Source organism: Centropristis striata, chromosome 5 (genome assembly GCF_030273125.1).
Source record: "Centropristis striata isolate RG_2023a ecotype Rhode Island chromosome 5, C.striata_1.0, whole genome shotgun sequence".
NCBI classification, from domain to species: domain Eukaryota; kingdom Metazoa; phylum Chordata; class Actinopteri; order Perciformes; family Serranidae; genus Centropristis; species Centropristis striata.
In genome coordinates, this window is record NC_081521.1 from 14136599 (window position 1) to 14149073 (window position 12475).

General features: G+C 39.3%; 1 protein-coding gene across 3 annotated transcripts in view; it reads left to right on the plus strand.

The window, feature by feature from the left end:
* Positions 1–12475, plus strand: part of flna (filamin A, alpha (actin binding protein 280)) — a 65071-nt gene that overhangs the window by 18220 nt on the left and 34376 nt on the right. For all 3 annotated transcript variants that reach the window (XM_059332588.1, XM_059332590.1, XM_059332589.1), the window contains exons 3-13: positions 311–562; positions 2415–2512; positions 5424–5571; positions 6656–6774; positions 6865–6942; positions 7929–8091; positions 8205–8405; positions 9979–10116; positions 11212–11338; positions 11942–12078; positions 12221–12417. In XM_059332588.1, the coding sequence (XP_059188571.1) occupies positions 311–562; positions 2415–2512; positions 5424–5571; positions 6656–6774; positions 6865–6942; positions 7929–8091; positions 8205–8405; positions 9979–10116; positions 11212–11338; positions 11942–12078; positions 12221–12417 (1658 nt within the window). The remainder of the gene's footprint in view (positions 1–310; positions 563–2414; positions 2513–5423; positions 5572–6655; positions 6775–6864; positions 6943–7928; positions 8092–8204; positions 8406–9978; positions 10117–11211; positions 11339–11941; positions 12079–12220; positions 12418–12475) is intronic.

The following is a 12475-nucleotide window of genomic DNA, read 5'->3' on the forward strand; positions in this document are numbered from 1 at the left end:
ACAAAAAAGGCCAGGAAGTACCATGTAGGAAGTCCACATAAACTATCCCTCCCAGATCAGACCATGATGTCTAGAAGTGCACCCCACCCCTCCCTGAAGACGTAGCAATACATTAGATAGCAGATAACAGACAATCCTCAGGGAAATTAAGTATTTGAAGCACGGTTCTCTACGGATCCTTACTTCTAAAAAGTTTGAATTAGAACAGCGAAGATGGAACAAGAACCTGCCAGTTCTTCAAGTTTGTATGAATGTTTAAACATGGCACCATGACTTAAATCTTCCCCTTTTCTCTCTCCCTGGACTCCAGACTCTAAAGCCATTGTGGATGGGAACCTGAAGCTGATCCTGGGTCTGATCTGGACCTTGATCCTGCACTACTCCATCTCCATGCCCATGTGGGATGAGGAGGAGGAGGGGGATGACGGCAAGCAGAAGACGCCCAAGCAGAGGCTGCTGGGATGGATCCAGAACAAACTGCCCGAGCTTCCTATTACCAACTTCCACAAGGACTGGCAGAGCGGCCGGGCCCTGGGTGCCCTGGTGGACAGCTGTGCTCCAGGTGAGGAAGTGTGCAGGGGGCATCCTTGTGTTCTTGTGTCTTAGGAAGGGATTTGTGTGTTTGTACTTAGCGTTTCATGGGTCAGTAGATGGGAAGGACTCGAATGTGTGGGTGTGTTTTCCCCACAGAAAGGCTCTGAAACACCAGCTATGTACGAAACGAACCCTTTATCTCTGTTAGATAAGACATCCATCAGGGTCACCTAAAACCACAGAGCCCCACAGCTTTTTTTCAGGAAGTATTTTAACAAGAGTAGATCAATAAGGGATTTTAAAAAAACAGTACCAACTTTCCAGAGGCCAACATGACTGCAAAGTCACTCAGAAGGCTGCTTTAAGAAATACCTTTATTAAAGACTATTTCACATTGTCATACATTATTATACAAGAAAGACGAAGAAAATGTTTTTAAAAACCAGAATAACCATCAGAACTGTATGTTCAGTGTCAGTCAATTGCTGACCTTTTTAAAGACAAGCGAGATAAATAGCTAACACCTTATTAAATCACCCGAAAAATTGTTTGGTGTGTTAGATTGTTAGATAAAATATCAGACAACATATACACAGATAATAACAATAAATACTGATTTGTCTTTGATGGGCCAAAATTGGTTTCTGCATCATAACTGTCTGCATACAACAGTGATTGACAGCTGCACATCTGAGGTCAGGTCAGGGAAAACACTTGTGCGTATTTGTCATCTGTGTGAGAGCAAAACCTGAGAGCAGAGGTGTGATGAGCTGAGGAGGGGGGAGTGCTCAACCTGCACATTATGGTCCTGTAAAAGGAGGAAAGTCGGGGCTGGGGGCATGGTGGGAGCCAGAGGGGAGGAGGGATGGAGTTGAAAGAAAGTAAGAGCGTGGAAGGAGGTTTCTGTTTACATGCTCAGGATGTTTGGCATACCTGTGGATCACCAGCAGCCTCCAGCCAGAGATAAGGATTCAACAGAAGGCCCTACTGCCTGCAGCAAGAAACTTCCAACAGTGTCCAAAAATAACAGACTGGAGAGTCTGTTCTGAACTAGGAGATAAAAAAAAACTGCTGACACACTTTGCCAGGATATGCATTTGTGATAATGAAAGAACACCATAACATTGAATAGATGAATTCAAGGGCAGACGTCTTCATTTCCAGATAAACATTAGGCATGTTTTGCATTCTCCTTGTATCTGTGTGTGGCGTCAAGGCTGTAACTCTGGAGTCAACATGTTGGCCATAACAAGATACTAGGGCTGTATACTCCAAAAAAGTATCGATACTAAAACGTTGTATGCGGATACGATACTAATTTTCAAAAGTATCAATACCCTCCAAACAGCAACACACCCAGCTGAAAATATTGTTCTAATTGTTGTTTGTTGTATTTTTTTTTGTTTTGCACTACCTCAGACCTGGAGCTTGTTATCATAGTTGCAGTTTCTTTTTGCCCAACTGTTTTTTATTTTAAATATTTAACCTGTGGTTCTGTTCATTTCTACATGTTGCATTTTTCTTGTTTGTAAAAATATTTCAGTTAAATTATGGGGTCTTTGTTTTTATCCTTGTGGTATCGAAAATGGTATCGAGTATCGAATATTTCCCAGTATCGGTATCGAGTTGAAAATTTTAGTATCGTGACAACCCTACAAGATAGATTATTATTTGTATTTAATCCGACTAAAATACTGCTTCACTATTGTATCCTGCAGGCTCATCACTTCCTGACACACAGCAACTAAATGCTGCAACTTAGTTCTTGATGCTCCTTCTTGTGTATTCATTAACACTGTGATAGTAAGAACTTGCTAATATATGTGCTAATGTTACAAAATTAGCTTTAAATACAATCTCATCTGCTTTCTGTCCTGCAGGTCTGTGTCCTGACTGGGACCAGTGGGATCAGACCAAACCAGTGGACAACGCCCGTGAAGCCATGCAGCAAGCTGACGACTGGCTGGGCATCCCACAGGTGAAATATCATTACAATCAGCTTTTTGAAATAAGAAACAACACATTTTTATGTATTTATTATTAGGGCCGGGACTCAATTTAAAAAAAATCGAATTAATTAGAGGCTTTGTAATTAATTAATCGAAATTAATCGCATTTTAATCGCATATCAATATTTTTTTCACATGGATTTTTAGTATACCATTGAATAATGACTGAATACATAAGCTTAAGCAACAAAAATATTGTTTATTTTTGTTCAAGTCCAACAGACCAGTGCAATTTTTGCCATTAAGTGTAGCAATAGCATATTTAGAAATATAGTACATTTCATAAATTCAGGTAGCCTATAGGTAGGTAGACCTTCTGTAAACTATAATACTTTGTTTTTGGAAGTAAAACACAATCCACGCTAGCTACCACGCTAGCTGCTAGCTGCTATATGTTTAGCATTGAGGTGATACTTGAGGCTGGATGTGCGGCAGTGATATGTGAATTCCTTGTTGCATAGCAACACAACCATGCTCTTATCGACGCTTCCATCCGTTGTTTTTTAGTAACTAAATGTCCCATCATCCACGGGGCCAACCAAAGCGTCTCATCAGCTTCTTCCTTCATGTTCACTGTGGTTTGTTGTTGTCTGAACTCATGAATGCTAGTTGGTGCTCCAGTATAATCAGTCCGCCTGAAACTCATCCAGTGAGAAACGTTCCGCGGTGCAAAAATAAGTGCGATTAAAATGCGTCAATTTTTTTAACACGTTATTTTTTGCATGATTAATTCATCTTAATTAACGCATTAAAGTCCCGGCCCTATTTATTATATTATAATGCACTATTGTCGCAGTGCTTTTGGGGTTAAATTACTTGTGTGGCATAGAAAATGAATAGGACTGAACTCATTGCAATCTTTAGCGGGCCTTCACTGTTGCACCACCATGTAACTGTCAATAGAAGATCACATAAACATCATATTATATATTTCAACCAGGACTTTCATTATTTGATCAAGTAGGTCATTGAAAATGTGTCAGATTTAGTAGGAAAAAGATACTGTCAGATACTTACACTACAGGCCAAAAGTTTGGAAGCAAGATCAAATTTGTACAAAAAAGATCATCATTGCTATACTTTGCACCAAAATAAACATGATTATTATATAAAGAGTCACGTATTAGAACACATTTTTACTATAATTATCAGGACTTTGGGTTTTTGTTGCTTAGATTTTGTGTATCCTTCTTTCCTTAATGTATAAATCTGAACTCTTGTTTCTTCACCCAGCTGCTTTAATTTTAGCCGTGTCAGAGATATGAACACAGTTGAGATTTATTGGGATTTTTGTATCCAAACTCTCAAAAGCCAAAGAGCTAAAGCGAATAATGCAAACTGTGATTTGTTTTACTTTTCCACTCAAGTTGTGACTCTTCCAAATCTTCTCAACCCTAAAACTAAGCCCTTCATTTCATTTGTTAACATTATCAGCAATGGTCTGGTAACATCTTTACAAAGTAAAGTCTGATCATGCAGTAAACGCATCCAAAAATCAAAAGAATCCATACTGTTTTTTAAGAAAGCCATTGTGAACAGAAAATGTAAGTTGCTTCCAAACTTTTGGCCTGTAGTGTATTTAAAGAACATTTAGGGAAATATAAATATCAGGCTTAGCATCAGCAGATTCCCCAAATTAAAGAACTCTGATCCAGATAAGGGGACATCTATATCTTTTTTCAAATGTTACTTAAAAGGCAGGAAATGTGTGTTTTTGTTGGGCACCATTTCAGCCACAGAAGAATTACACACATTTGTTGTAGGGGTGTGCCATATCGTATCGTTCACAATAATATCGGTATATTTTTTTATGGTTAAAAAAAATGCATATCATGATACTGGCAACGTTCTTACTTCTTGATGTAGTGGTTAAAGTTGTTTTAATCACAAAAAGCTACTTACTCTCTGTCGCTAAACACATGCAGCTTTCAAAATAAGAGCACAGTGTGTTAACAGAATCGACCACAGAATTTACAAGAAGACTGTCAAAATAAGATGCCTTAAATAAAACATACAAGAACCTTTATTCTCCTTTACAAAATGTCATTAAAATATTATTATTATTTTTATTATTTGCTTATACTCAAGAGTCAAGAGTAAATTTTTTTGTATCTGGCAACTATTGAGATTTGCACTTCAAACTACATTTTAGATTTTTAATTATTTATACAGACTAAAAAAAAATCATATTTTTGTTATATCTTTTGAAGTATTTCCTAATATCGTCAAGAATATCATTATCGCAAAAAAAACCTGAAATATCGTGATATTCTTTTAGGGCCATATCGCCCACCCCTAATTTGATGCTTTAGTGAGTATTTTTGTTGACAATAAGAAAAATCTAGAATATCACCAGACGTTTCCTAAAGGCCAGCTACTTCTTTAATACAAGCAGAATGACTGGCTAGCTAATTAATTTACACATCAACACAACTTAACTTTTTAGCATCTTAAGTGGAGAATGAGCAGTTCTCTGGTCGGGTGGCTCTGTTGAGTGTCTGACAGCGTTTTTTTGGTGTGATTGGCACGGTGCTGGCAGCTGGCACAGCATCGCGTGCTGACAGTTGGCTCTGTGGTCTCTGCTGTTCCGCTTTCAGCTCTGGTTCTACTAAGAAACTGGCTTTGTGTCTTCCCCTGCTGTCTCAGTGGGTTGTAAAACCAGACAATAAGCATGTCTGTATGAGTGTCTGCCTGCTGGTTTGCATGTAAGTTTGTCTCAGGTACTTTTTGAGCACAGGAAGAGGTTGGAATGTGGTTTTGATCACCAAATCACAACACTGCTGTGTTGATTTTTGTGGGTAGGAGTCGACATGGCAACTAATGGAGCACTGTGCCAGCCTTTCATTTGGAAAACATTTTTTTCTTATCACGGCCTCTTAGGTGATCACCCCTGAAGAGATCGTTGACCCCAATGTGGACGAACACTCCGTCATGACCTACCTGTCCCAGTTCCCCAAGGCTAAACTGAAGCCTGGCGCTCCTCTACGACCCAAACTCAACCCCAAGAAGGCCCGGGCCTATGGGCCAGGTACACACACACACACACACACACACACACACGCACACACTTTAGGGCAGGGAGGATTTACATTAACCATGGACCTAAAAGACTCTCAGACTCTTAGCGAGTCTGAGGGGTTTTGGACTTGAGCAGTAAGAAACAATGTGGCCAAAATGACATATCATAATATCTAATTTCAGATCTCGATAAAGAAATGTATCACTAGACAGCATTCATTATAGTAAATGAAAAGTCTATGTGAAATAAACACATGATAAAGCATATTTTTGTATTCTCCTGTTTGAATTAAAAACTTAATACATATAAAGAATTGTGTATTTTCATTCTCATTCAATTGAGAACTTAAGTTGCAAACTGATTATATTAATTTCAAGTGAAATTATAAAATCATAAATATTTGTATTTACACACTGATTATGTGGAATACACACACACACACACACACACACACATATATATGGAATGCAAAGAGTGATGTAAAAACAAAACCACAATATTCTGATGATATTCCCTCAAATTCACTTCAGTTTTTTTGAGACATTTGAGTTGGTATGTGTATAATATATACAGGAGCGTCTCAATAAATTATAATATGATGAAAAGTTCAAACAGCCCCAACCAAGTATTGAGTCATATAGATTACATATTTTTCAGAGGCCAACATTTACATATTAAACATACTTTTAAAAATTGGTCTTTTGTATTACTAAAATTTTTTGAGACACTGAATTTTAGGTCTTTATTAACTGTAAGCCATAATCATTATAATTAAGAAATTAAATAAATGAAGACATAAAATGTTTCATTCTGTGTGTAATGGATCTATAAAATGTGTTATTTCCACTTCTTTTTTTTAATTGAATCATTGACATAAAAAAACTTTCTATGATATTCTAATTTATTGAGTTGTAACTGTACAATCAGTTAAATAGTGTATTGTGATATCTCATTACATGATTTCACCACGATAGGATTCCATAGAAAGACTTTCAATTATTATATAGAATTATCACCCAGCCCTAATTTAAGCTCCTCCCATTGCTGCGGATGGTCATATTCTATTGTCCTGTCCCACCTCTCGTCTCTGCAGGTGTCGAACCTGTTGGTAATGTTGTCATGAAGAAGGCTCTGTTCACCGTGGAGACCATCAGCGCAGGCATGGGAGAGGTGCTGGTCTACGTGGAGGATCCTGCAGGACACAGAGAGGAGGTGAGGCGCTTTGCTCCTTGTGAGATAATCTTACATTTTTTGGTCATCGTTGCGTACTATTTTGCTAACTTTTTTAACAATTTCCTCCAGGGGAAAGTGACAGCCAACAACGATAAGAACCGCACCTACTCTGTGTACTACATCCCTAAAGTCACAGGCATGCACAAGGTGAGCTAAGAGTTACTCTGAATGCACCACACTGTTCTCAACCCTCCTGTTGTATAATGTTCATGGGTCAATTTGACCCAGGGCATGTTTAATTATCCAAAAGTGTTAGAAAGTTTAAAAAAATCCCATTGACATTGTTTATATTTCATGATTGATTCCATTACTAACCATTTAAATCAATATTTAATGCAATGATGTTCTTTACCTCTCACAGACCAGGTTCAATGAGGATAATTCACTCATTTTTCATAAAAAATCCATGTTAAAACTGATTTAAAAATACTCTTAACTATTCTTTTTTATTTTTAAACTTTGAAAGTGACCACCAGTGTTATTGGGTAAATATAACGATCATTTGATGGCCTTGGCACCACCTGTTGGTTTGCAAAAAAGTAATAAAAAGTCTTCACATGTTTATTTGAAGTACCACAGATATTCCTTTTATTTTGTAGAAAATAAAAACACAAGCTGATACCAGTTAACAATGAGCTGATGTGATTTTGTAACAGGTGCAGGTGAAAATAGATTCTGCATTCAGAATCTATTTTCCGTTTCCTCATTTTGTTGCATCACGTAGATCAGAATACCATACCATACCGTATACCATTGTGTGAGGGGGTGAAAATTAGCTACTACTGTAAATAATTCACAACTAAGGTCAATTTTAATTAGAACGCCTACCTTAATCATTACATGTGGATATTTTATAAATAAACATATAATAAATGCAATTTAAAAAAACAGGCCATGTTTAGAGGGATTGTTTGGGATAGTTAAGTGGGCCACTCCAATTGCTTTGGAGGGCCGGAAGTGGCCCGCGGGCCGTAGTTTGGGGACCCCTGCTTTAAACGTTTGCTTTTTTTAATACCTTCTAAGACCTCTTTTTGAAGAAACTGAACTCAAAGCTTTTTAAGACTTGTCAAGACCTGCTGATGCTGTTTGAGGGTCCCAGACACTCAGACCTCTCTGTCCTTTCTGCTCTGTAGGTGACGGTGTTGTTTGCAGGGCAGCACATCTCCAAGAGCCCCTTCGAGGTGGAGATCGGCATGGCTCAGGGAGACTCCAGCAAGGCCACGGCCCAGGGACCAGGTCTGGAGCCCTCAGGAAACATCGCCAACAAGACCACCTACTTTGATGTCTACACAGCAGGTAATGACACAGATTCACTGAAGGAGGCTTGGTGTCTCTGCAGATTCTTTAAGTCATATTACCCACATGTTTCCTTTCCTTCTATCCCCTCACCCCTCTCCTGTTTCTAATAGGTGCTGGTATTGGCGAGGTGGAGGTGATGATCATTGACCCTGCCGGTGGGAAGACCACTGTGCCTTGCACCATTGAGGACAAGGGCAACAGCAGCTACCGTTGCACCTACAAACCCATCCAGGAGGGCCAGCACACCATCTATGTTACCTTCGCAGGTGGTCAGATCAGCAAGAGTCCCTTCATGGTCACCGTGGGAGAGGGTAAGAGTCCAGACCTGAGAGGAGCCTTGTTTATCACTAATCTGTGTCGGGTTTTACTGGAGGATTTTGTGCTTCAAAGTTGTTTTTTTTCCCTGTAAATCACCAACTTTACATCAATGGAAGTCTGCGATCTCAGGAGCCTGTAATGACTATACTTTAAACCTTAAATATTTGTTCAGCCTGCTGTTTTTTCTTCAGTTGTGTCTAATTCTTTCGTGTCTTTCCCTGCCGCTGTACTGGATGCCGTGTCCTCTCTTCTTCTCTTTGATAGAGGCTGGCTGGTATCTGTCCTCTCTCTGGAACGGCCTCTTCCTTCTGCTGTCATTTCCTGTTTCCTGGGATCTCTCTTGGGTACCCACTGTGTGTGTGTGTGTGTGTGTTTGTGTGCGCGTGTGCGTGTGCTGTGTGTAGATACATGACTGCTCTATGTGTCACCTGCCTGTAAAACTTAATCATCATCATAATCATGAAAATACTCAACTAACAAATTAAAACACATCAGACTTGATGGAAGAAGAACACCATTAAGCTGCAGTTTGTAGTTGCCATGGATGCTTCCTCTCTTCCAGCTCACTAGTGTCCTTAGACTTACACAATTCACATTTGTATTCATGAGCAGCATTGTTTAGAATGCAGCTTTTGGCACAAAGAATCAGGATTTCTAGGGAGTACTATAAGTGATTTTTTTTTCACTTTGGTGAGCTGCTCGTGTAACTAACCTATAGCTCATAAAAAATCTATTAACCATTAACCCACCATTATTGGGGCTTACTATCATTCGTGAATCTATTCATAACCATACATCACTCGTTGTATAATGATGACAGTTTGAGATATTCATTTTAAGTTTCGGTTTTTTGAAACTTTTAGACTCACATTCATCTTGAAGAAGGATATCACACTTTCCTGCTTAACTCTGCAGATAAATCTTGTTACATACAAGAAATAAATGATTCTCTATTTTTTATTTATTTATGAATTATCCTCTGTTATAGTGGTTGTGCCAGTTATACCAGACCATCACGTTTCACCTGCTGACATCAGAATAGTTTTTTAAATTTAATTAAAAATAAATGTCTTCTTCCTCTTAGAGTGCCAAGTAGTCCACTTCCTGAAAAACTATCTGGCTCCCCTCTCATTAGCCTCCTTTCCTGTGGGCTTTCCTTTGCTTCCTGCAGGGCATCAAACTGTGACTCAGCAGCTCCTATTTTATGCACTTTTAATAAGCAGATATGAAGGATACTTCACTCCCTGTGTGAGGATAAAAGCTCATTTCCTTTATTGTGGTCTATGAATTCACTCTGTGGCAGAAGATAGATGGATAGGAGCATGTGCAGGGGAGGGGGGAGGGGGGTAAGGACAGTTGAACAGCAACCCTTCATCCTTCTTGAAAATAATGGGTGTCCAAATTGGATGGAAATAGTTTTGGTTTCATTATTCACCCTGCACCTCTTTCCTTTCCTCCCAACCGAAACCACCACTGAACTCATACATAGTCATGATGTGGGAATCTGAATAGCTGTCCATGTTTCTGTTTCCCTCCAACTCTTTCATGTTGTGTGTCTCTCTACAGCATGCAACCCCAACCTCTGCAGAGCTAAGGGTCGTGGTCTGCAGCCGAAGGGCCTGAGGGTGAAGGAGACCGCAGACTTTCAGGTTTACACCAAAGGAGCCGGCACCGGAGAGCTCAAAGTCACCATCAAGGGGCCCAGTGAGTTATAAGTCTGGTTTTCACTGCTGCAAACTGATATATCAACACCATCCATTGTAACACATCACTTAATTAGATGAGCAGCAAGTAGATCATAAACCCATCAGAAGGATTGGTTAAGTTGTGAATGCAGTGTCTTTAAGAACAACTAAACACAACATTTTTAGGAACAAGAATGAAAACATACTGGAAGGCTCAGAGTTACATGTACAACGTCCAAAAACAAGTTCTCGACTATTTAACCCTCTGTGGTACACATTATGATGCCAGTAAGGAAAAAAATATTTGGAGTGTTTTTTGTCTTAAAAAAGACAAAATAAACATAATCTGCAAAAAAAAATTCAGAAGTTTTTGGAGTTTGTTGCCCGTAGGCAACATTGTACCGTAACGGTGCACAAGTGAAAAAAAGAGTTTTTAAATTAATTTTAACATAATTCATTTAATAAACATGTAAAAGATTCAGTAGCTTCAACCGGGAACAAGACATAACATTTTAAATTTAAAAACATTATAAAAGGAACTTTTTGACCGGTTTCCTGTCTAAATTTTGCCTGTAGGCAACATTGTACCACTTGTCAATCACAAGGTAGCCACGCCTTAAAGCAAACCCTGCTTTATCTTCTATTTCTACTGTATATAAGACCATAATTTACAAAATGAGCACATGTTGTTTTGAAAAGGACTCCAAACTAATAATTAACACCATAAACTCACTATGAGAATGTTTACACAGGTAATAAATCAAGTGAGAAGTAGGGTCAGTTTCTCATAGACTTCTATACAATCCTTGCAACCAGTGGAGTCTTTCAAATGGCCAGCAGGGGCATTTGAAAGAATGCAGGTTCTGTGCTTTACTTGTTGCGTTGCCCCCTAGTGTCCAAAGACTCAGTTAATGTAGTTTCAAGCCTCGTTAATTAAACTGAAAGCTTTGTATCATAATCTGGTTAACATGATCAGCCACTCTCAGTGAGTTTATAATAAAGTTATGATGCCTGCAAACAAGAAACAATGCCATTTTGTTTATTTTTAACCTGACATTGGAGAAAAATGAGTTTTAAAAAGTGATACTAATGAAGTGCCTCATTGTGTTTACAGAGGGTCTGGAGGAGCCTTGTAAAAGGAAAGATCTTGGAGATGGTGCATACGGTTTTGAGTATTACCCCACTACACCTGGAACATACACCATCACCATCACCTGGGGAGGACAGCACATCCCCCGCAGGTACAACACTAGCATGGAAGGAAACCAACCTGGTCTCACAGGAATCCGTGAAATAGCCACGGATTTGCTTAACTCAAAATCCGCGGAATATCTCAAATTTCCGTGAAACTGACACAGATTTCACTACAATGCAAGTTAATGACAGTCATATCCCGTGGCTATTCCAACATACAAAGTGATTATGTACATTCACTGAGGGAATATTTAGAAAATCAAACATATATTTATCGCTAGAAATGTGATCAAAATCCATTTTTATGCAGAAACTAAGTCAAAATATTGATTTTTTTCACTAGAAATGAGAGAACTGTCCGCCATGTTTTTTGTTCTGACCGCCGGGACCTTGAAAGTCACGTGACTTGGAACAAACCAATAGAAAAAAAAATATCCATGGAATAGCCACAGGATATGACTGTCATTAACTTGCATTGTAGCGAAATCCGTGTCAGTTTCACGGAAATTTGAGTTATTCCGTGGCTATTCCACGGATTTTGAGTTAAGCGAATCCGTGGCTATTTCACGGATTCCTGTGAGACCAGGTTCAAAGAAACACAGTGATCTGCTTTGAGTTGACATGGTGACTGACGGCTCTGCTCTGTTCAGTCCCATTGAGGTGAAGATCGGTGCTGAGGCGGGCCAGCAGAAGGTGAGGGCCTGGGGTCCAGGGCTGGAGTGCGGCGTTGTTGGCAAATCTGCTGATTTTGTGGTGGAGGCTGTTGGAGACAACGTTGGTACACTGGGTAAGGAAGCTAGAGATAAATTAAAAAATGCAGTGAAAGAATCCTGAAAGTTTATGTTGTTGTAAGTCTCCAAAGTTTTACCTTTAGTTACTCACTGACAGCTCTTCTAAGCTTGCTGTGTTTTCTTTTTTTTCCTGTTCAGGCTTCTCTGTTGAAGGTCCATCTCAGGCCAAGATTGAATGTGACGACAAGGGCGACGGCTCATGTGACGTACGCTACTGGCCCACAGAGCCTGGAGAGTACGCCGTGCATGTGCTCTGCAACAACGAAGACATCCAGCACTCTCCCTTCATGGCTGAGATTGTCAACCCACCAGGAAAAGACTTCTACCCCGACAAGGTATACTCACGCCCAAGGACATGTTGTGCAGCTCCAACTGTAGAACTGTTTTCCTAAA